At 40.1% G+C, this 22,776-nt stretch overlaps 1 protein-coding gene across 1 annotated transcript; it reads right to left on the reverse strand.

Moving 5' to 3' along the window:
• Positions 1-1,200: 1,200 nt before the first annotated feature.
• Positions 1,201-22,474, reverse strand: ydjc (YdjC chitooligosaccharide deacetylase homolog). The gene is made up of 6 exons (XM_083978868.1): positions 22,392-22,474; positions 20,897-21,072; positions 20,365-20,521; positions 4,640-4,739; positions 3,916-4,093; positions 1,201-2,813 (listed from the first exon to the last, which is right to left on the reverse strand). The coding sequence occupies exons 2-6, from the start codon at positions 21,058-21,060 to the stop codon at positions 2,483-2,485; spliced, it is 930 nt and encodes a 309-aa protein (XP_083834994.1). The 5' UTR covers positions 21,061-21,072; positions 22,392-22,474; the 3' UTR covers positions 1,201-2,482.
• Positions 22,475-22,776: the final 302 nt, after the last annotated feature.

Genomic DNA, 22,776 nt, shown 5'->3' on the forward strand with positions numbered 1-22,776 from the left:
CCCACCCACATGATTTAAAGCTCCATCCCAGATTAACTTAACTTTTACTAAACATTACAAAGGTGTTTAACCTGGTGTCACAATTATACACTTGCTCCAAACCTCAGCTCATGAGCTACCTATTAGTTTTTTTTGGGGGGGGGCTTTTAACAGCGTCTCGTTTTCAGAGTGAAAGATAGTTGGACCTTGAGTTTACAAGGTAAAAAAATCAAGGATTTCCAGTCCGCTGTAGTTTTACAGTGATACTACATGTGAGTGAGGATCCTGTTAAATCTGGAAGAGACCGGGTTAAAAAGGGTCACATGTGGCCTCAGATCCATCCAACACAAAGGTCTGAAGTCATTTCTAATAACTGATGATGGGTCAGATGAAGCTGAATAAAAGCCCAGAAGATTCTTCAGCTCATGGAAGTTATTACTGAGGAATATTGACAGAAACACATTATATTATATACTTAATTACAGTTAAAAGCCCAAAGTCAAAATGGTATCAAAGAGTATGCTTGGTGATAATGTCAGCAAAAAGTACCTAAGTTGGTGAAAGTGAAAATGAAATCACTTGTTATCAGCCATTTGAGTTTTCTATTATTTGATTGTTAATACTGATGCATTTGTGTATTAGAGGTGTTTTACTGCAAACACTCCAGGAACTATAGTGAGGAATGAAAAGGTCCAACATTTCCCTCTAAAAAGAAAGAATTGTTTTCCCCACAACTACACTAAAATATGCTGTCAAATCTATATTAAGATATTTGATGATTAGACTTAGTAGTACATAACATTTCCTTGTCAGGCCTGACTCGTAACTGGGAAATTAAAGTATGAGTCATAGGCCTCCCTGACAATTAGCACACACATAATTCATCCTTTCAAGTTATTAGAGAATCAGGGAACAACACATTTTCAATAATGAAATAAGATGTTTTATTTCTACTGGTGTAACATGACCGCAACACTTTTTACAGCCGGCCATGAGGTGCAATTAGCATTATTATGTGTGTTTGTGGTCACTGTGATGGAGAGCCTCACTCAGAACAGATAACTTAGAAACTAATTTGATGCTTGTAATAAAATCCAGAGTTTTCCTGCTATTTGAGTTAGTAGATTTGAAAAATAAAACAACAGGAGAGAGATCAGACATTAGTTTGACATCATTTATTAGCTCACTCCGTCTTAAGCTTTTCATTTATAACCTTTCATTCAAACAGCAGCGCATAAAAAGTTTCAACAGACACTGAATCAAAATATAAAATTTTAAATACCCAGACAATGGCTATAAATATTACACATAAACTGTATTGTTACATGTGATTGGTAGGTGATGAGATGTTCAGTGCTACTTGTGCTACACAGACCTGAGATCACTGGAAACCATCCCTCCAACCTCCAACCAACAAAGACAACATGGCTTCATTAACCTGTTTAAGGCCCCTAAGGCAGAGACCATTCTTCTATGTCGCAGGATCGTCTGACCCCAAACTGCTGTGTGGTCATTTGAGACACGCACCTCAAGATCAGATAATAACTCACAGTAAAGGAAATTATTACAACACAAGTGTTTTTTTCTGTAACTCCATTTATCAGCAATTAGAAATGTTTCCATCACCAAGTTAAAGCTCAGATGTGCAAACACGGTGACATCATTCATTAAAGGGGTCAGACTGATCACAGAGCAGTCACAGTGGATGATAACGGACAAAACTACAGTATAAATATAAGGAAAGAGCGTCATTATAAGTAGTGCAGTACAGTGGTCTGTGTACAGCAGCACTTACAACAGTAAGTATGGCTTCTATAACAAACACCTGTTCACCTCTCAACATGTTCCAGTTTGTAGGTCACTACTGTTGTTTGTAGTGTTTTCTCTTTCAGCTGGTCACCAGTCGATGTGAATGGGCTCAAATGCAGTGATCCAATAGTTAGCAGAAGAATTTCACGTACTACTGAGATCCATAGACCCGTTATTACCTCCTGTCTACCGAGAACTACATTTTTGACGTTACTTCCTGTTTACAGAGCGCTGTGGTTGTGATGCTACTTCCTGTTTGATTCAGTTCAGTTGATTCAGTTCAGTCTGTCATTGAGGGTTCCTTTGCGATTATTATTATTATTATTATTATTATGAAAAACTAGTATGTGTTCCTAGGTCCTTCATGATTTTAAATAAGTCAGCGACTCATTAGTAACATTTAAAAAGTGAGGCAGTGAACACTGTCTGAAAATTGTCACCTGTGTCTTGGGCATAATTATGGGAAATGGTGTGCATAATGCATATTACTATTTTATTTGTTAGAAAATTCACCATTTCCCAATAGCTCCCACATCACAGATGGCTCATCATAATTACAGGGTTGTCGTTGTTAGAGCTAGTTGTGTTATTGCAAATGTCAGCTTCACTCTGAATGATGCTGTTTTTAAAACCACTGGAACAGATCTTGGTCCAAATTTGTTCACTACAGTATAAATAGGTGCTTGTGCAGTGGTCAGAGGTCTTTGAAGGCACAGAGCTGCACTCTCTCCTGGCTGTAGAGGGCCAGCAGGGACGGGTCTCTGAGCACGCTCAGCTCGTGCTGTCTATCGGCTGACTGGGAGAAGTCGTCGGGGCCCTCGCCGCAGCCTCCCTCCTGCGGGTGGCTGGGGTAACCAGGGTGGACCATGAGCTCTGCAGTGACCACGGGTTGGTTGGAGCCCGATGCGCTGCTGGAGGTAGTGCCCGAAGGCCCCGCGGCCAGGGCGTGGCTGAGGGCCTTCTGCAGGTTGGGGACGGACATGTGCTGGCCCATGGTGGTCAGTCCCAGGTACACATCTGGCCACCTGTGGACAATGGAAAAGGTTTATACTACTATATTAGACCTCTCAGTACAACAGCTGACTGACGGACGTCTACTCTTAGCTGTTGTCCTGCTGCTCTCTGTGAGGTGTGTACATTCTCACTGCAAATTCTTCCTGTGTATGCCTGGTTTTTGTGCAGATGCATTATTGTGTGTAACATTTCATGTTGCCCATTAACTGCAGTGAAAACACTTCTGCACACTGGTTGACAGAAAGGTGTGTCGGAGGAGGAGAACAACGTGGACTGGCGAAGAAACTCCCGTATACTTTATTCTTATTTGCAATATTTTTTATTGTTAAAAGGCCAACGTTAAAAGGGCGTTTTGTTGACACCCAGAAGAAGGTTAAACAACCCAAACGTTGGCCTTTTAACAATAAGAAATATTGCAAGTAAGAAGAAAGTGTGCGGGCATCTTCGCCAGTCCATGTTGTCCATTAACAAAATTTGATTATTTCATTCAAAAGTGTGTTTAATTAACAAGTAATTACCCCCATCAACAAACTGAAGTGTTCTGGTAAGCTTTGAATTTGCCATGAATACTATATACATAGATCTGGAGAGCTTAATGCTGGCTGCCATGTTGTGCCGCCATCTTTTATGTTCAGTGGCAGTGTGTGACCATAAGGTGACCACAGAAACACTGACTCACAAAGAGAGACACCGGAGAAGACAGGTGGCGTCTGTTTGAAAACCCTCACCGCGGTGTAGTGTGAGAAAGGATGGTGACACTTAACGCTGCATTCACGTGGAATCAGGCAGACGGCAGTCGGCAAACAAACCGGATGTAATTTTAGTCGACGAGAGAAGGCTGGTAAAGCATGGTTGAAGTAAACAATACGACATCGCCATAACACACGGGGTATGTGCGTTTTGCCTCGTGCCGTTCTGACGGTCCACTTGTTTGTTTATCCCGTTCTGTGCAGCGGCTGACGTCCGTCTGTCGTCTGCCCGATTCCACGTGAATGCAGCATAAAGAATACCATTCAGGAGAGGTTTTCACACAGTATGTCATTAAACATCTAGACCCAGAAGTAGAATCAAAGAATTGATCACTTGTCCACACTAACACACACCCAAACAGACCTGATTCCGTAGCGTGTGAAGACGGGGATGGAGTCCAGAGCGTCCTTCTCCACCTGTGTGTAGAATCTTTGGATGTGCGCCGGCAGCCACGGGCAGCTGTGTAAACCTGGCTCCACTGGGACACGAGTGTACGGGATCCTGAGGTCTGAGAGGACCTGTGCAAACACCTCGCGCACCTCTGCAACACCCAGAACAACACAAACCAGGGAATGACAGACCGACTCCAACATCAGGAGAGATGCAGTAGTAAACAAAGTGTAAAAAAAACCAGAGGACATCGGCTCAAGACAGGCTTTTAGGCAGCATATGGTATTTTATGCTTCAAACCGATGTCCTCTTTCTGTTTTTTATCCAGTAGCCTGTATTTTTCTTGATTGTATTTTGTTCATCGTTTCATTCTTTCACTTTATTTCATTAATATGATTGTGACGCACTTTACGTGATGAGTGCTATATGAATAAACTTTGCTTTGCTTGTACAGGTGTTATGCTCAGTGAGTGTTATGTTAGTGAATAATAAGCTAATGCTTCTTCCTACTCCTTTTCAAACATACGCGTTGTATCAACTAAAGTGCTTCAAGTGTGATATATTATTCATATGTTTGAAATAAAGCATTCATTCATTCATTCATTCAGTGAGGAAAGTGGAGATACAGTGGAATTTAAATCATGTCCTTATTGGCATCAGTGAAAGAGTGAGCAACAGTTAGAGTTGAGTCTTTTACCTGGCAGTACATGGACGTGTTGGTGTCCGTCCATGTGGTGCGGCAGGTGACCTGTCAGTTCCCTGAAGAGCCTCACCTGGGCCCTCAACTCCAAATCCACCTGGGGAAGAAAAACACACCTGAATGTTAAAGGAGATGGAGGAAGCTGAGTTTTTCTCTTCTCTCTCTGCTGAAAGGCAACATGAGGTACGTCACTAGATGAGCTGTTGTTTAGCATGAAAACCACAGAGACACTGAGTCACTTGGAAGTCAAATACAGAACTAAACAATGTTCATGTGGCTTTCTTCTCATGCTATATGACTCAACATACACACAGCACACATTGTGACAGTTTGATTCGTCACATTAAAGATGCTGTGTTTGCGATATTGATAAAGATTAACATGCTTTCCAACTAAAGAGAGCTGAAGAGACATTGAACCTTGACATTTCACATGTAAATCTTTGAGATTCATGAGGCCACTTAAATCTGAACCACCAAAGAGGCTACAACTCTATAATCAGACCACCCAGTGTCATATACAAACAAAGTATGGAGGTTACTCACCAAAATAAAGAGTCCAGAGTTCAACAAACAAAAAATTATCACTGATTCAAGAAATACCTAAAATCTCCAGTTTCCAAACTAGTGTGGCAAGGTGAAGAGGGCCCGGGCGGGGATTGAACCCACACCTCCCGGGTAAGAGTCATGTGCGCTTGCCAGTCACCCAAAGGGACATCCCCTTGGCTAAGTAGCCAGGGCACATCATCAATTGGAGGCATAGGCTGTTTTCGAAACCGCATACTACCGTACTGCCTACTACATACTGCGTTATATGTACTGTATACTGCATACTGAATGTGGGATTCAGTATGCTGCTTCAGCAGACCGACGCCGTTATCATCGCAGTATGCAGTATACGAGTTTCCCAGAATGCATTTCACGGCAACCGGTAGCAGCAGCTGTAAACAGGCTAAAAGCTGTTTTATTTCTCGCTCTAGCGCTGTAATTATGTAACTTTATTAGTGTGAATGCTGAAGGCATTCACACTATTGTTATTCACTCAATTTTTATTCTCTTTTTTTATTTTTATTAGTGTGAATGCTGGAAGCATTCACACTATTGTTATTCACTCAATTTTTATTCTCTTTTTTTATTAGTGTGACTGCTGAGCAGTCACACTATTGTTCTTCTGTTTGGCCATTTTCTTCCGCCTTTTTACGGTCTTCTTCTAGTCCTTCATACTTTGTGCTATTTCAACAATTCATATATCAAAACGTGCAGCTTTTTCTGGACTTTATTGGCATTACTTTTCTCTTTTTAACTCTTTATACTTTTTAAAATATTTAACTTTTTCTGATTTTTTTCAGCTTTATAATGGGTGTGTATTGCGTCTAACGAGCAGAGCCAGAGTGGTGTCAGAGTGGGGAGAGGCAAAAAAACATTCTAGAGTTTTTCTGGCTAAACTGTCAGCACGGCCACAAATTAAACTCTAGACAAATTATTTTCTCCAGTTTTGTAGCCACACTTGTCTTCTGGCTAAAATTCTGGTCAAAAATGCAAAGAGACTTAGATAATAATTTTAAATATTTTTTAAATGCAGCCAGGGAGCTCTCTGCTCTCATTCAGCTCAATGTATTTTTTTCACATCAGCAGGAGAAGGAGCTCAACTTTGTAACTTGCTGTTAAGTGCTTTTTAATTCATTTTAATTCACCAAAAAATAGTCACAGGTCACAAAAAAGTCCTCTTCTTGCTTGGTGTGGCTAATTTATACTAATTTCTCTTTATTTTAAGAATCATTGAAAAATCTCACATTCGTCAAAGTCTCAACCTCTCTTCACCACAACTCCACTGTAGTGTAGGGGGTAGGGTGGCTGCTTCCCAACCCCAAGGTCACTGGTTCGAATCCAAGGGAAGAACTCTTGTTATGTTATGTTGAATTCTGCTCTCCTCCACCGCCTTCAATTGGTTACAGGTGTTTGTTATCTCCTTGATTACTCATACCAGTTTGCAGCACATCATCACATTACAATGAATGACAACAGTCTTGAAAGCAGTGTGCTTTCTGTAGCCGAGTGGCAGAGTAAAGGTTTAGTGATCATATGGTCATGGGTTCGATTCCTGCCTCAGTCATTTCACATCATTGCTTGACTTTTCATTCCAATTATTCAGCTGTCATTGGACAGTCTTTGATTCCTCATAGTATAAAGCTCATTGTAACTCAGGTTCTCTGTGGCCATATGGTTAGTGTGTTAGGTGTTGTGCTATTTCAACAATTCATATATCAAAACGTGCAGCTTTTTTTTTTAACTTTATCGGCATTACTTTTCTCTTTTTAACTATTTATACTTTTTAAAATATTTAACTTTTTCTGCCACGATTCCTTACTTTTTTTTTTAAGCAGAAGCCAGTGATCCTCTTATCAAAGGTTTTCTTTACCCCTCACATACTGTCTTTGTCTGTAGCCTAGTGGTTAGCTTGCTGGTCTAGAGACCTGAAGGTTGCTGGTTCAAATCTTGCCTCAACAACAATTATAGTGAATTATTTTCCCAGTTGTCCTCTGTTGACTTCTGATAACTTGCTTCATGTTGAAACTGCTGCTCTCAGCCTGAAATTCACAGAAATTTTCATTCTAAGTCATTCAAGCTTGACTCTCAAGCTTTCTTGGTGTTAACTGTGTGTGCACCGTGGCCTAGAGGCAGAGTGGAAGTCTAATGACCATGAGGTTGTGGGTTTGATTCCGACCTTGGTAAAAAATTTGTATGGTGATCACTGCTTGCACTATTTGCTAATTCTGCAACAGCGTTCAGTTGCTATCAGCAGTCACACCATTTCCATTCTTGGAAATGCTTTTTCTAGTTATTAGTGTGACTGCTGAGCAGTCACACTATTGTTCTTCTGTTTGGCCATTTTCTTCCGCCTTTTTACGGTCTTCTTCTAGTCCTTCATACTTTGTGCTATTTCAACAATTCATATATCAAAACGTGCAGCTTTTTCTGGACTTTATTGGCATTACTTTTCTCTTTTTAACTCTTTATACTTTTTAAAATATTTAACTTTTTAGATGTTGACAGTGTGCATATCATTAACAGACAACAGTCTTCTTGACAACTCCACTGTAGTGTAGGGGTTAGGGTGGCCGCTTCCCAACCCTAAGGTCACTGGTTCGAATCCAAGGGAAGAACTCTTGTTATGTTATGTTGAATTCTGCTCTCCTCCCCCGCCTTCAATTGGTCACAGGTGTTTGTTATCTCCTTGATTACTCATACCAGTTTGCAGCACATCATCACATTACAATGAATGACAACAGTCTTGAAAGCAGTGTGCTCTCTGTAGCCGAGTGGCAGAGTAAAGGTTTAGTGATCATATGGTCATGGGTTCGATTCCTGCCTTAGTCATTTCACATCATTGCTTGACTTTTGATTCCAATTATTCAGCTGTCATTGGACAGTCTTTGATTCCTCATAGTATAAAGCTCATTGTAACTCAGGTTCTCTGTGGCCATATGGTTAGTGTGTTAGGTGTTGTGCTATTTCAACAATTCATATATCAAAACGTGCAGCTTTTTTTTTTTTAACTTTATCGGCATTACTTTTCTCTTTTTAACTATTTATACTTTTTAAAATATTTAACTTTTTCTGCCACGATTCCTTACTTTTTTTTTTAAGCAGAAGCCAGTGATCCTCTTATCAAAGGTTTTCTTTACCCCTCACATACTGTCTTTGTCTGTAGCCTAGTGGTTAGCTTGCTGGTCTAGAGACCTGAAGGTTGCTGGTTCAAATCTTGCCTCAACAACAATTATAGTGAATTATTTTCCCAGTTGTCCTCTGTTGACTTCTGATAACTTGCTTCATGTTGAAACTGCTGCTCTCAGCCTGAAATTCACAGAAATTTTCATTCTAAGTCATTCAAGCTTGACTCTCAAGCTTTCTTGGTGTTAACTGTGTGTGCACCGTGGCCTAGAGGCAGAGTGGAAGTCTAATGACCATGAGGTTGTGGGTTTGATTCCGACCTTGGTAAAAAATTTGTATGGTGATCACTGCTTGCACTATTTGCTAATTCTGCAACAGCGTTCAGTTGCTATCAGCAGTCACACCATTTCCATTCTTGGAAATGCTTTTTCTAGTTATTAGTGTGACTGCTGAGCAGTCACACTATTGTTCTTCTGTTTGGCCATTTTCTTCCGCCTTTTTACGGTCTTCTTCTAGTCCTTCATACTTTGTGCTATTTCAACAATTCATATATCAAAACGTGCAGCTTTTTCTGGACTTTATTGGCATTACTTTTCTCTTTTTAACTCTTTATACTTTTTAAAATATTTAACTTTTTAGATGTTGACAGTGTGCATATCATTAACAGACAACAGTCTTCTTGACAACTCCACTGTAGTGTAGGGGTTAGGGTGGCCGCTTCCCAACCCTAAGGTCACTGGTTCGAATCCAAGGGAAGAACTCTTGTTATGTTATGTTGAATTCTGCTCTCCTCCCCCGCCTTCAATTGGTCACAGGTGTTTGTTATCTCCTTGATTACTCATACCAGTTTGCAGCACATCATCACATTACAATGAATGACAACAGTCTTGAAAGCAGTGTGCTCTCTGTAGCCGAGTGGCAGAGTAAAGGTTTAGTGATCATATGGTCATGGGTTCGATTCCTGCCTTAGTCATTTCACATCATTGCTTGACTTTTGATTCCAATTATTCAGCTGTCATTGGACAGTCTTTGATTCCTCATAGTATAAAGCTCATTGTAACTCAGGTTCTCTGTGGCCATATGGTTAGTGTGTTAGGTGTTGTGCTATTTCAACAATTCATATATCAAAACGTGCAGCTTTTTTTTTTTTAACTTTATCGGCATTACTTTTCTCTTTTTAACTATTTATACTTTTTAAAATATTTAACTTTTTCTGCCACGATTCCTTACTTTTTTTTTTAAGCAGAAGCCAGTGATCCTCTTATCAAAGGTTTTCTTTACCCCTCACATACTGTCTCTGTCTGTAGCCTAGTGGTTAGCTTGCTGGTCTGGAGACCTGAAGGTTGCTGGTTCAAATCTTGCCTCAACAACAATTATAGTGAATTATTTTCCCAGTTGTCCTCTGTTGACTTCTGATAACTTGCTTCATGTTGAAACTGCTGCTCTCAGCCTGAAATTCACAGAAATTTTCATTCTAAGTCATTCAAGCTTGACTCTCAAGCTTTCTTGGTGTTAACTGTGTGTGCACCGTGGCCTAGAGGCAGAGTGGAAGTCTAATGACCATGAGGTTGTGGGTTCCATTCCAACCTTGGTAAAAAATTTGTATGGTGATCACTGCTTGCACTATTTGCTAATTCTGCAACAGCGTTCAGTTGCTATCAGCAGTCACACCATTTCCATTCTTGGAAATGCTTTTTCTAGTTCTTACTACTTTCCTCCCTTTTACGGTCTTTAACTAGTCCTTCATACTTTGTGCGATTTCAACAATTCATATATCAAAACGTGCAGCTTTTTTTGAACTTTATCGGCATTACTTTTCTCTTTTTAACTATTTATACTTTTTAAAATATTTAACTTTTTCTGCAAATTTTTTCCCATAGGAATGCATTGAAAACGTCTTCAAACTTTTAAAATCTTCTTACTACTTTGAACCTCTAAAACTTCAGCATACTTTCTCCCACAGACTCCATTTGTCTTTTAAATTGTAGACAAACTTTTAATCTATTCACATATTACTCAGCTTATTAATATCTTCAACAGTTTCTGATATGTGGCCGTTTTAAAATCATTAAAATTTTCGACAAAATCCAACTTTATAATGGTTGTGTATTGCGCTTAACGAGCAGGGTTTAGAGTGAGTGACCTCATCGTTAGAGTGAGAGGGATCGAAAAAACATTCAGGATTTTTTCTGGATAAATTGCCAGCACGGCCACAAATTAAACTCTAGACCAAGGGGGCAGTTGTCGGTCTGAGAAGTGAAGCTCACTTCCGCATTCAACAAGCTGCAATCCCCTCGGCTGTCGCTGGGGGCTGGCTCCAGAAGGGAGCAACTCCAATTGAGCCCCATGTTAAAATAGCCGATTTTACAGCTTAAAAAAACATATTTACAGCCTGGTACATTTTATTTTTTTGGTCTCAATCGATAGTTTCTACCCCCGCACACACTCTGAGGGGGGTGAATTTTTTTTAAACTCTACCGTTTTACTATTATTAGGGTTAAAGTTCTGGCCAATCAGGGCGCAGAACCGTTGAGTGACAGGTCCGGCGACCGCTGCTACGAGGCCAGTGGGCGGGTCCTCGGCCGGCCAACGGCCGCACCGCTCCAAATATGGCAAGTAGAATCCAACATGGCGCGGTTCTAACCCCCGTAGTAGCGGCACAAAACAGACTCCCCAAAACCAATGGGTGACGTCACGGACGCTACGTCCATTCTTTTTACAGTCTATGCTCTAGACACATGATTTCCTCACCGGTTTGTACCACACTTGTCGTCTCTCATCTGATGTGCTGAAAACAGCAGACAGACTTACAGAATTGTCTCAGTGAGCCTAATTGTGCAGCTAGACCCGCTCCAGTGGCTCATCCACTTCAATATAAAAGTAGGAGCTGATTTTTTTAGAAAAGCAGAAATGCCCCCCTTTTCTACCTTGCGACCCTGAGAAAAGTTTTTGCCCTACAAACATTTAATGCACATCAATGTGCTCAGGAAGGTCTCCTTGCCCCAGTAGTCATGGCCACATTCTGATAAAAGGTACGGTTCTCTTTTACTGGGCTGTTTTCGGAAGCTGCTCAGAGCCCAAATCTCTCTGCTCTGCTCTGCTCTGTGTGCAGTTGGTCCAGGTGTAGCGGCCAGCTCGTTATCAAAGTCTATAAATAGAACAGTGCAGGTGCAGCCTGGCCGCTCGTTAAGATGTTTTTAAACACAGGCCCACACACACACATGATAAACCAGACTGACAGAGGATGTCCACGCACAAACACAGGCATCACACTCACACAGACAGACACACACAGACACTCACACACAGTCACACATGCACGCATACACAAACAGACAAACACACAAACACAACACTGTTCCACACAGTAAAATGTAAGCATGGTAGTCACCATGGTAACTTCTGAGGGCAGGCTGCCACACAGGTGTAATCAATCAGATCATTAGGGAGAGAGGAGTTCTGTGGCGCTTATCAACAGTTTTACTTTCTGCACATGTACACACAGACAGAGAGACCGTCAGACTCACACACCCAGACACACACACACACTCACACACAGGTTTTCAGCTCAAATTCATCAGCCTCTCAATTCTTTTATACTTTTGATGTAAACATCTCCAACAATTTATATTTTTCTCATGAATTTAAGTTCAGACGTTTAATCTTTCCAACTCTATTAATAGTAGTACAATTACAGGTGGAGCCTAGGATATAGGACGCAGCTTTTAACATGTGTCAAATCTATCTATCTATCTATGAAAACAAGTAAATTTTATCACATAACACCGGTTTTAGCATCACTACATTGGCTGCCCATTCAGGCTAGAGCGGATTTTAAAGTTCTTCTTTTAACTTATAAAGCCTTGAATGGTCTTGCACCTCTGTACCTGTCTCAACTGCTCACTCCCTACACTCCGTCACGTCCTCTTCGTTCCCTTGGTTCAAACCTCCTGGTCATTCCATCCATCAATAAAAAAACAGCTGGTGGCAGGGCCTTCTCCTACAGCGCTCCTTTTTTATGGAACGGCCTCCCACAAGATATTAGAAACGCCACATCCAATCGCAATTTTTAAATCCCGTCTTAAAACGTACCTTTTTACCCAATACTTTGATTAACTAACTTATTTTAGCATTTTTCTCTGGTTTTACAATTGTTTTATTGACTGTCATTATTGTAAACAAACTTTTAACTATTTTATCCTTTTCCTCTCCCCCGCCTTCAATTGGTTACAGGTGTTTGTTATCTCCTTGATTACTCATACCAGTTTGCAGCACATCATCACATAACAATGAATGACAACAGTCTTAAAAGCAGTGTGCTCTCTGTAGCCGAGTGGCAGAGTAAAGGTTTAGTGATCATATGGTCATGGGTTCAATTCCTGCCTCGGTCATTTCACATCATTGCTTGACTTTTGATTTCAATTATTCAGCTGTCATTGGACAGTCTTTGATTCCTCATAGTATAAAGCTCATTGTAACTCAGGTTCTCTGTGGCCATATGGTTAGTGTGTTAGGTGTTGTGCTATTTCAACAATTCATATATCAAAACGTGCAGCTTTTTTTGAACTTTATCGACATTACTTTTCTCTTTTTAACTATTTATCTCTGCTCTCATTCAGCCCAATGCTGAGAGTTCTCCACAACTCTGTCTGTAGCCTAGTGGTTAGCTTGCTGGTCTGGGGACCTGAAGGTTGCTGGTTCAAATCTTGCCTCAACAACAATTATAGTGAATTATTTTCCCAGTTGTCCTCTGTTGACTTCTGATAACTTGCTTCATGTTGAAACTGCTGCTCTCAGCCTGAAATTCACAGAAATTTTCATTCTAAGTCATTCAAGCTTGACTCTCAAGCTTTCTTGATGTTGACAGTGTGCAGATAATTAACAGACAACAGTCTCTGTAACTGTGTGTGCACTGTGGCCTAGAGGCAGAGTGGAAGTCTAATGACCATGAGGTTGTGGGTTCGATTCTGACCTTGGTCAAACATTTGTATGGTGATCACTGCTTGCACTATTTGCTAATTCTGCAACAGCGTTCAGTTGCTGTCAGCAGTCACACCATTTCCATTCTTGGAAATGCTTTTTCTAGTTAGTGTGACTGCTGAGCAGTCACACTATTGTTCTTCTGTTTGGCCATTTTCTTCCGCCTTTTTACGGTCTTCTTCTAGTCCTTCATACTTTGTGCTATTTCAACAATTCATATATCAAAACGTGCAGCTTTTTCTGGACTTTATTGGCATTACTTTTCTCTTTTTAACTCTTTATACTTTTTAAAATATTTAACTTTTTAGATGTTGACAGTGTGCAGATTATTAACAGACAACAATCGTCTTGACAACTTCACTGTAGTGTAGGGGTTAGGGTGGCCGCCTCCCAACCCTAAGGTCCCTGGTTCGAATCCAAGGGAAGAACTCTTGTTATGTTATGTTGAATTCTGCTCTCCTCCCCCGCCTTCAATTGGTCACAGGTGTTTGTTATCTCCTTGATTACTCATACCAGTTTGCAGCACATCATCACATTACAATGAATGACAACAGTCTTGGAAGCAGTGTGCTCTCTGTAGCCGAGTGGCAGAGTATAGGTTTAGTGATCATATGGTCATGGGTTCGATTCCTGCCTTAGTCATTTCACATCATTGCTTGACTTTTGATTCCAATTATTCAGCTGTCATTGGACAGTCTTTGATTCCTCATAGTATAAAGCTCATTGTATCAAAGGTTTTCTTTACCCCTCACATACTGTCTCTGTCTGTAGCCTAGTGGTTAGCTTGCTGGTCTGGAGACCTGAAGGTTGCTGGTTCAAATCTTGCCTCAACAACAATTATAGTGAATTATTTTCCCAGTCGTCATCTGTTGACTTCTGATAACTTGCTTCATGTTGAAACTGCTGCTCTCAGCCTGAAATTCACAGAAATTTTCATTCTAAGTCATTCAAGCTTGACTCTCAAGCTTTCTTGATGTTGACAGTGTGCAGATCATTAACAGACAACAGTCTCTGCAACTGTGTGTGCACTGTGGCCTAGAGGCAGAGTGGAAGTCTAATGACAATGAGGTTGTGGGTTCAATTCCGACTTTGGTCAAACATTTGTATGGTGATCACTGCTTGCACTATTTGCTAATTCTGCAACAGCGTTCAGTTGCTGTCAGCAGTCACACCATTTCCATTCTTGGAAATGCTTTTTCTAGTTAGTGTGACTGCTGAGCAGTCACACTATTGTTCTTCTGTTTGGCCATTTTCTTCCGCCTTTTTACGGTCTTCTTCTAGTCCTTCATACTTTGTGCTATTTCAACAATTCATATATCAAAACGTGCAGCTTTTTCTGGACTTTATTGGCATTACTTTTCTCTTTTTAACTCTTTATACTTTTTCAAATATTTAACTTTTTCTGATTTTTTTCAGCTTTATAATGGGTGTGTATTGCGTCTAACGAGCAGAGCCAGAGTGGTGTCAGAGTGGATAGAGGCAAAAAAACATTCTAGAGTTTTTCTGGCTAAACTGTCAGCACGGCCACAAATTAAACTCTAGACAAATTATTTTCTCCAGTTTTGTAGCCACACTTGTCTTCTGGCTAAAATTCTGGTCAAAAATGCAAAGAGACTTAGATAATAATTTTAAATATTTTTTAAATGCAGCCAGGGAGCTCTCTGCTCTCATTCAGCTCAATGTATTTTTTTCACATCAGCAGGAGAAGGAGCTCAACTTTGTAACTTGCTGTTAAGTGCTTTTTAATTCATTTTAATTCACCAAAAAATAGTCACAGGTCACAAAAAAGTCCTCTTCTTGCTTGGTGTGGCTAATTTATACTAATTTCTCTTTATTTTAAGAATCATTGAAAAATCTCACATTCATCAAAGTCTCAACCTCTCTTCACCACAACTCCACTGTTGTGTAGGGGGTAGGGTGGCCGCTTGCCAACCCCAAGGTCACTGGTTCGAATCCAAGGGAAGAACTCTTGTTATGTTATGTTGAATTCTGCTCTCCTCCACCGCCTTCAATTGGTTACAGGTGTTTGTTATCTCCTTGATTACTCATACCAGTTTGCAGCACATCATCACATTACGATGAATGACAACAGTCTTGAAAGCAGTGTGCTCTCTGTAGCTGAGTGGCAGAGTAAAGGTTTAGTGATCATATGGTCATGGGTTCGATTCCTGCCTCAGTCATTTCACATCATTGCTTGACTTTTGATTCCAATTATTCAGCTGTCATTGGACAGTCTTTGATTCCTCATAGTATAAAGCTCATTGTAACTCAGGTTCTCTGTGGCCATATGGTTAGTGTGTTAGGTGTTGTGCTATTTCAACAATTCATATATCAAAACGTGCAGCTTTTTTTTTTAACTTTATCGGCATTACTTTTCTCTTTTTAACTATTTATACTTTTTAAAATATTTAACTTTTTCTGCCACGATTCCTTACTTTTTTTTTTAAGCAGAAGCCAGTGATCCTCTTATCAAAGGTTTTCTTTACCCCTCACATACTGTCTCTGTCTGTAGCCTAGTGGTTAGCTTGCTGGTCTGGAGACCTGAAGGTTGCTAGTTCAAATCTTGCCTCAACAACAATTATAGTGAATTATTTTCCCAGTTGTCCTCTGTTGACTTCTGATAACTTGCTTCATGTTGAAACTGCTGCTCTCAGCCTGAAATTCACAGAAATTTTCATTCTAAGTCATTCATGCTTGACTCTCAAGCTTTCTTGGTGTTAACTGTGTGTGCACTGTGGCCTAGAGGCAGAGTGGAAGTCTAATGACCATGAGGTTGTGGGTTCGATTCCGACCTTGGTAAAAAATTTGTATGGTCATCACTTCTTGCACTATTTGCTAATTCTGCAACAGCGTTCAGTTGCTATCAGCAGTCACACCATTTCCATTCTTGGAAATGCTTTTTCTAGTTCTTACTACTTTCCGCCTTTCTACGGACTTAAACTAGTCCTTCATACTTTGTGCGATTTCAACAATTCATATATCAAAACGTGCAGCTTTTTTTGAACTTTATCGGCATTACTTTTCTCTTTTTAACTATTTATACTTTTTAAAATATTTAACTTTTATTGCAAATTTTTTCCCATAGGAATGCATTGAAAACGTCTTCAAACTTTTAAAATCTTCTTACTACTTTGAACCTCTAAAGCTTCAGCATACTTTCTCCCACAGACTCCATTTGTCTTTTAAATTGTAGACAAACTTGTAATCTATTCACATATTACTCAGCTTATTAATATCTTCAACAGTTTCTGATATGTGGCCTTTTTAAAATCATTAAAATATTCGACAAAATCCAACTTTATAATGGTTGTGTATTGCGCTTAACGAGCAGGGCTTAGAGTGAGTGACATCATCGTTAGAGTGAGAGGTATCGAAAAAACATTCAGGATTTTTTCTGGATAAATTGCCAGCACGGCCACAAATTAAACTCTAGACACATGATTTCCTCACCGGTTTGTACCACACTTGTCGTCTCTCATTTGATGTGCTCAAAACAGCAGACAGACTTACAGAATTGTCTCTATGAGCCTAATTGTGCAGCTAGACCCGCTCCAGTGGCTCATCCACTTCAATATAAAAGTAGGAGCTGATTTTTTTAGAAAAGCAGAAATGCCCCCCTTTTCTACCTTGCGACCCTGAGAAAAGTTTTTGCCCTACAAACATTTAATGCACATCAATGTGCTCAGGAAGGTCTCCTTGCCCCAGTAGTCATGGCCACATTCTGATAAAAGGTACGGTTCTCTTTTACTGGGCTGTTTTCGGAAGCTGCTCAGAGCCCAAATCTCTCTGCTCTGCTCTGCTCTGTGTAGTGCAGTGGCAGCTGTAGCGGCCAGCTCGTTATCAACGTCTATAAATAGAACAGTGCAGGTGCAGCCTGGCCGCTCGTTAAGATGTTTTTAAACACAGCCCCACACAGACACATGATAAACCAGACTGACAGAGGATGTCCACGCACAAACACAGGCATCACACTCACACAGACAGACACACACAGACACTCACACACAGTCACACATGCACGCATACACAAACAGACAAACACACAAACACAACACTGTTCCACACAGTAAAATGTAAGCATGGTAGTCACCATGGTAACTTCTGAGGGCAGGCTGCCACGCAGGTGTAATCAATCAGATCATTAGGGAGAGAGGAGTTCTGTGGCGCTTATCAACAGTTTTACTTTCTGCACATGTACACGCAGACAGAGAGACCGTCAGACTCACACACCCAGACACACACACACTCACACATAGGTTTTCAGCTCAAATTCATCAGCCTCTCAATGATTTTATACTTTTGATGTAAACATCTCCAACAATTTATTTGTTTCTCATGAATTTCAGTTCAGACATTTAACCTTTCCACCTCTATAAATAGTAGTGTAATTACAGGTGGAGCCTAGGATATAGGACGCAGCTTTTAACATGTGTCAAATCTATCTATCTATCTATGAAAACAAGTAAATTTTATCACATAACACCGGTTTTAGCATCACTACATTGGCTGCCCATTCAGGCTAGAGCGGATTTTAAAGTTCTTCTTTTAACTTATAAAGCCTTGAATGGTCTTGCACCTCTGTACCTGTCTCAACTGCTCACTCCCTACACTCCGTCACGTCCTCTTCGTTCCCTTGGTTCAAACCTCCTGGTCATTCCATCCGTCAATAAAAAAACAGCTTGTGGCAGGGCCTTCTCCTACAGCGCTCCTTTTTTATGGAACGGCCTCCCACAAGATATTAGAAACGCCACATCCAATCGCAATTTTTAAATCCCGTCTTAAAACGTACCTTTTTACCCAATACTTTGATTAACTAACTTATTTTAGCATTTTTCTCTGGCTTTACAATTGTTTTATTGACTGTCATTATTGTAAACAAACTTTTAACTATTTTATCCTTTTCCTCTGGTGTTTTTTCGAATGTTTTTTTTATTTATCTGTTGTTATTATTGTACTTGTTTTTATTGTAAAGTGTATTGAGACCATGTACCATGGTGATTTTGCACTTTAAATAATATCTATCTATCTATCTATCTATCTATCTATCTATCTATCTATCTATCTATCTATCTATCTATCTATCTATCTATCTATCTATCTATCTATCTATCTATCTATCCCCCTCCCTATTTTTTAACCCCTCTGTCTCCTTTCTTTCTTTCTTTCTTTCTTTCTTTCTTTCTTCCTATACCCCTCCCTATTTTTTAACCCCTCTGTCTCCTTTCTTTCTTTCTTTCTTTCTTTCTTTCTTTCTTTCTTTCTTTCTTTCTTCCTTCTACTCCTTCATTTGTATTTTACGTAACTTTTTCTATCCTTCCCTCTCTATCCATCCATCCATCCATCCATCCATCCATCCATCCATCCATCCATCCATCCATCCATCTACCTCTTTCTATCTATCATCCCCCTCTCTCTTTTTCTTCTTTCTTTCTTTCTTTCACTCCATTTCTGTCTTTTTACTTCTTTGTTTGTTTGTTTGATTGTTTCTTTCTTTCTATTCCTTTTCTCTTCCTTTGTTTTTACGCCATTTCTTTCTTTCTTTCTTTCACTCCATTTCTGTCTTTTTACTTCTTTGTTTGTTTGATTGTTTCTTTCTTTCTTTCTACTCCTTTTCTTTTCCTTTGTTTTTACTCCATTTCTTTCTTTCTTTCTTTCACTCCATTTCTGTCTTTTTACTTCTTTGTTTGATTCTTTCTTTCTTTCTTTCTTTCTTTCTTTCTTTCTTTCTTTCTTTCTTTCTTTCTTTCTTTCTGTCCTTTTCTTTTTTTCTCTCTTGTTTCAATCTTTCTTTCTTTCTTTCTTTCAACAATTTCTTCAGCTCATTCAGCATTGCTTTCAGCATTCACACCATTTCCATTCTTGGAAATGTTTTTTCTAGTTAAGTTTTAATATTTTTTCATGCGAGAAAGTAACTGTTAAGACCCCAAATATACGGCCAGTTTATCCAAATGACGGCTGTTTAAAAGTTTGATCCGATGTTTTTCGGAGAAGTGAAGCTCCGCAGCGACCGGGACATCACAGAGGCAGCAGCCGGTCTGCAGAGCTGCTCGGCCGGCCAGCACTACGACGTCATTCCGGAGGAGAAAACCATCGCTAATTAACTTACCCACAGGTTTTTAAAGACACCACCGGCTGGTTAAATTATTTTTAGGAGAAAAATGTTGGTCTCAGTGATGAAATCTCAATTGTGGCAGTAGCATTAAGTTAGTTAGTTTGAATGTAAAGTGAAGCTTCCTGTGTGTAAGCAGCGCTGCCTCGGGGCTCTGGAGCCTAACGTTACGTACAGAAATCACCACATTTACCAAAAATAAATAAATATTTTACAATGAACCGATCAGTCTGCATGAAGTTTTATTTTATTAAACTATAGTTACGGTACACGGCTACACTACCGTCTTTGGTTACGCTCTGGTTACGTTAGGACGGCAGGGGAGCGTTGCATTGTGGGATACAGTAGGCGATGTAGACTGGTCAGATGCATACTGGAGATATTTTCCGAATCAGTACGACATCCGGGAACTTTTCGCATACTGCAGATTTCGCTTTTGTTCGCATACTGCATACTACATACTACATTTTGGCCAAATCAGTACGTACTAGCAGTATAGTATGCGGTTTCGAATACAGCCATAGTGACAGGAACCTCAACTGTCACACTAGCAATGGTGAAGTTTCAGTTCAATTAAATTCTGTTTTATTCCATCCATCCATCCATCCATCCATCCATCCAGAGAAATAAAAAGCTCTCTGCCAATAAAGTAAACACAATGAATTGAGTGGAAGCTCTCTGTTTATTCAACCAAGTGTTGAGATAACACAAATGAGCTGAAAAACAAACTAACTGAACACTGACTGCTTCCTGATTTATGATGCCTTTTAAGCTATCAATGAAGATTATCATCATCATTCTTGTTGTTCAGTGTATTTTTTTTATAGTGTGAAATGAATAGCTCTTTGTTGTTATTGATTTCTACACATGAGACCTCATTATTGTCTTTCTTTCATTTGCACCACAGCGTAAAACAACAAAGAATATAACACATGTATGTAACGGGCTTTGGAGCAGTGTACCTGTTTCATGCTGAGCTGCCCTCGCTCCAGGGCCTGACGGAAACCCATCTTCCCAAGGAAGAAGCCCCGCTGGTTTATCAGCGTGGAGGCCGGGAGGCTCTGACACACTGGGAGACCCTCTGACAGGTTGGCATGGAGACCGATGGGGATGTTGTGTCTGAAACAAAAAAGAAAAACTTCATCATATTGTGTGAACAAGTATCTAACAAGCTCTACAACTTCATATTTTCACAGTTTTGACAAAAAGGACCCTGTGCTTTTAAAAAATGAATCTTGTTCCTTTAAATATAGAGTGCGATTAGATAAATGTATGTGAGCACCTTAATGAATTAGTGCTCTGGTAGTGCTTTTATTGTGAAATTCTGTATTTACTGTGCTTTTCATTTACAAACAAAGTTGTTAAAGCAAATGGACAAAAAAACAAGAGCATGGCTTGTAAACGTCTAAACGCTGAGCCTAGAAATTTACACATGGATCTTATCCCCTCATCTCTGTATCAGTATATTACCACCAGTTTAGTACCATACTCTACCTTTTAGCCAAATCAGCTGCCTCTTTGGCGGCAGAGGCATTAACCAGCAGTGACACATTGGAGATGCCTCCAGCCTGGAAACAGTCCACGATTCCCTGGTTCCTCCTGGGACAGTAGCCGAAATCATCTCCTGTGACCACCAGCTTCACTCTGGGCTGTGGCATAATTGCTGGTCTCTGTGGAGGATCCGCAGGAAATGAAATTAAGAAGTGTTTTATCCTCAGTTCCCTCTGTCCACATGCCAAGGTGGGAAACAAACTGAGAACAGATATGCCACTGTTCACCACTTTTTATTGTGGCCGTTAACAGCAACCAGCTGATGCAACACACACATGCATGTGACTTGTAACTGTTGACTAATGACTCATTGTTAAAGTAACAACAATGTTTCCATTATGCAGTTGACATGTAAAGTCACCTAAAGTGGAAATTTGGCTGACGTAAGTGACAGGGAAGGTATGGATTTTCTGCTTTTTTTAAGCTGCAGGATACAAAAATAAGGCAATTTATCAGGCAAATACTGTTCTAAGATGCAACTTTGATTACAGTGCAAAACAAAGGGCTGCCATTTGATAATACACAGTGAACAAATGTGTAAATGGATGTTAGAAAACATTATTAATTGATATTGAAGTATTAATATAAAGTGTCACTGACGTCCCCTCTGAACCACTTGTTATGTTAAATCTGTCTAACCCAAAACATCATCTTATAACAATTATGAATGAAACTATGAAAAAATGCTATCCAGTAGGAATCAAAGTATTATCCATATAGCCTATTCAATAACCTCCAACATCTGGCAGAGGCTGGCTGTTGTCAGATGTTCTGTGTGAGTTGGCTGGCCCAGATGTGGAAGTAACATCTGACAGTCGTGCTGTACATGGGGGGCCAGTCTTGGGGGCCGTGAAACCGGTTGTATACCGGGCCAGGACACAACAAGCATGTGGTCCAAGTACGGATCGGATCGGGTCCTTGAACTAAACACTAGGTGAAACTTGACCGGCAGCGGGATCCGGGGTGGATGTCTGTCTGACCATTATAGCCATCGAGTGTAACAGTAGTAGTTGCAACAATATACACCCTCCATACAACATAATTGTTTACTTTATCATTATTATTGTTGTAACATTTCATGTCAAAGGATTATGAAGCTGTTGTAAGTGGTGCAGCTGGTCTTCTGGACTATATTTTGGTCAGTGAACGTTACATGTGATACAATAATGGGGTCATAATCTAAATACCTCTCCACAAACCATGTGTCCTCAGTTCATACGGAGCTAAACCAACTCCACTCTCATTTATTTAAATAGTCGTGAACATTTTTGAGACGACATTGGCTCTCTGCCCTCCTCCCAGTGTCACCGTGGGAGGGGAGAGAGAGAGAGAGAGAGAGACCGGCTAAAACTGTACAGACCATCGACAGCTACAAGTCGGACCTAAACAGGGACTCGACCCTGTCTGCTCAACAAATGGAAGTAAAACTCGGTCTTACCCATTGTATCACTCACGTCTATCCATATGTCCGACGCCACAGAGACAGTGACAGTAATTAGCAGTACTTCCGACTAGCAAACCCGCATTAGTGGAGGCTGGAGTTAACTACAACACGACGCCCTCTGCTGGAAGAAAGAAACATGGCGGCGGCTCCTGTCCTTCAAAATAAAACGACAGTGTAGTGTTTCAGATTTTATACCGGTAGGCTAGGATATATAAAATATAAAACTACAAAACTGCATCTTGATATGTTAACATATCTTTAGTGTAATTGTCTCTACCGCATAAAGATATGTTTGATTTGATATAGTTGATAATCACTTAATTTGCTCTTAATAATCCTATTTATTGAATCGAACTTTTGAATAAATTGCCTACATAGC

This window comes from Trachurus trachurus, assembly GCF_905171665.1.
Source record: "Trachurus trachurus genome assembly, chromosome: 9".
Lineage (NCBI taxonomy): Eukaryota > Metazoa > Chordata > Actinopteri > Carangiformes > Carangidae > Trachurus > Trachurus trachurus.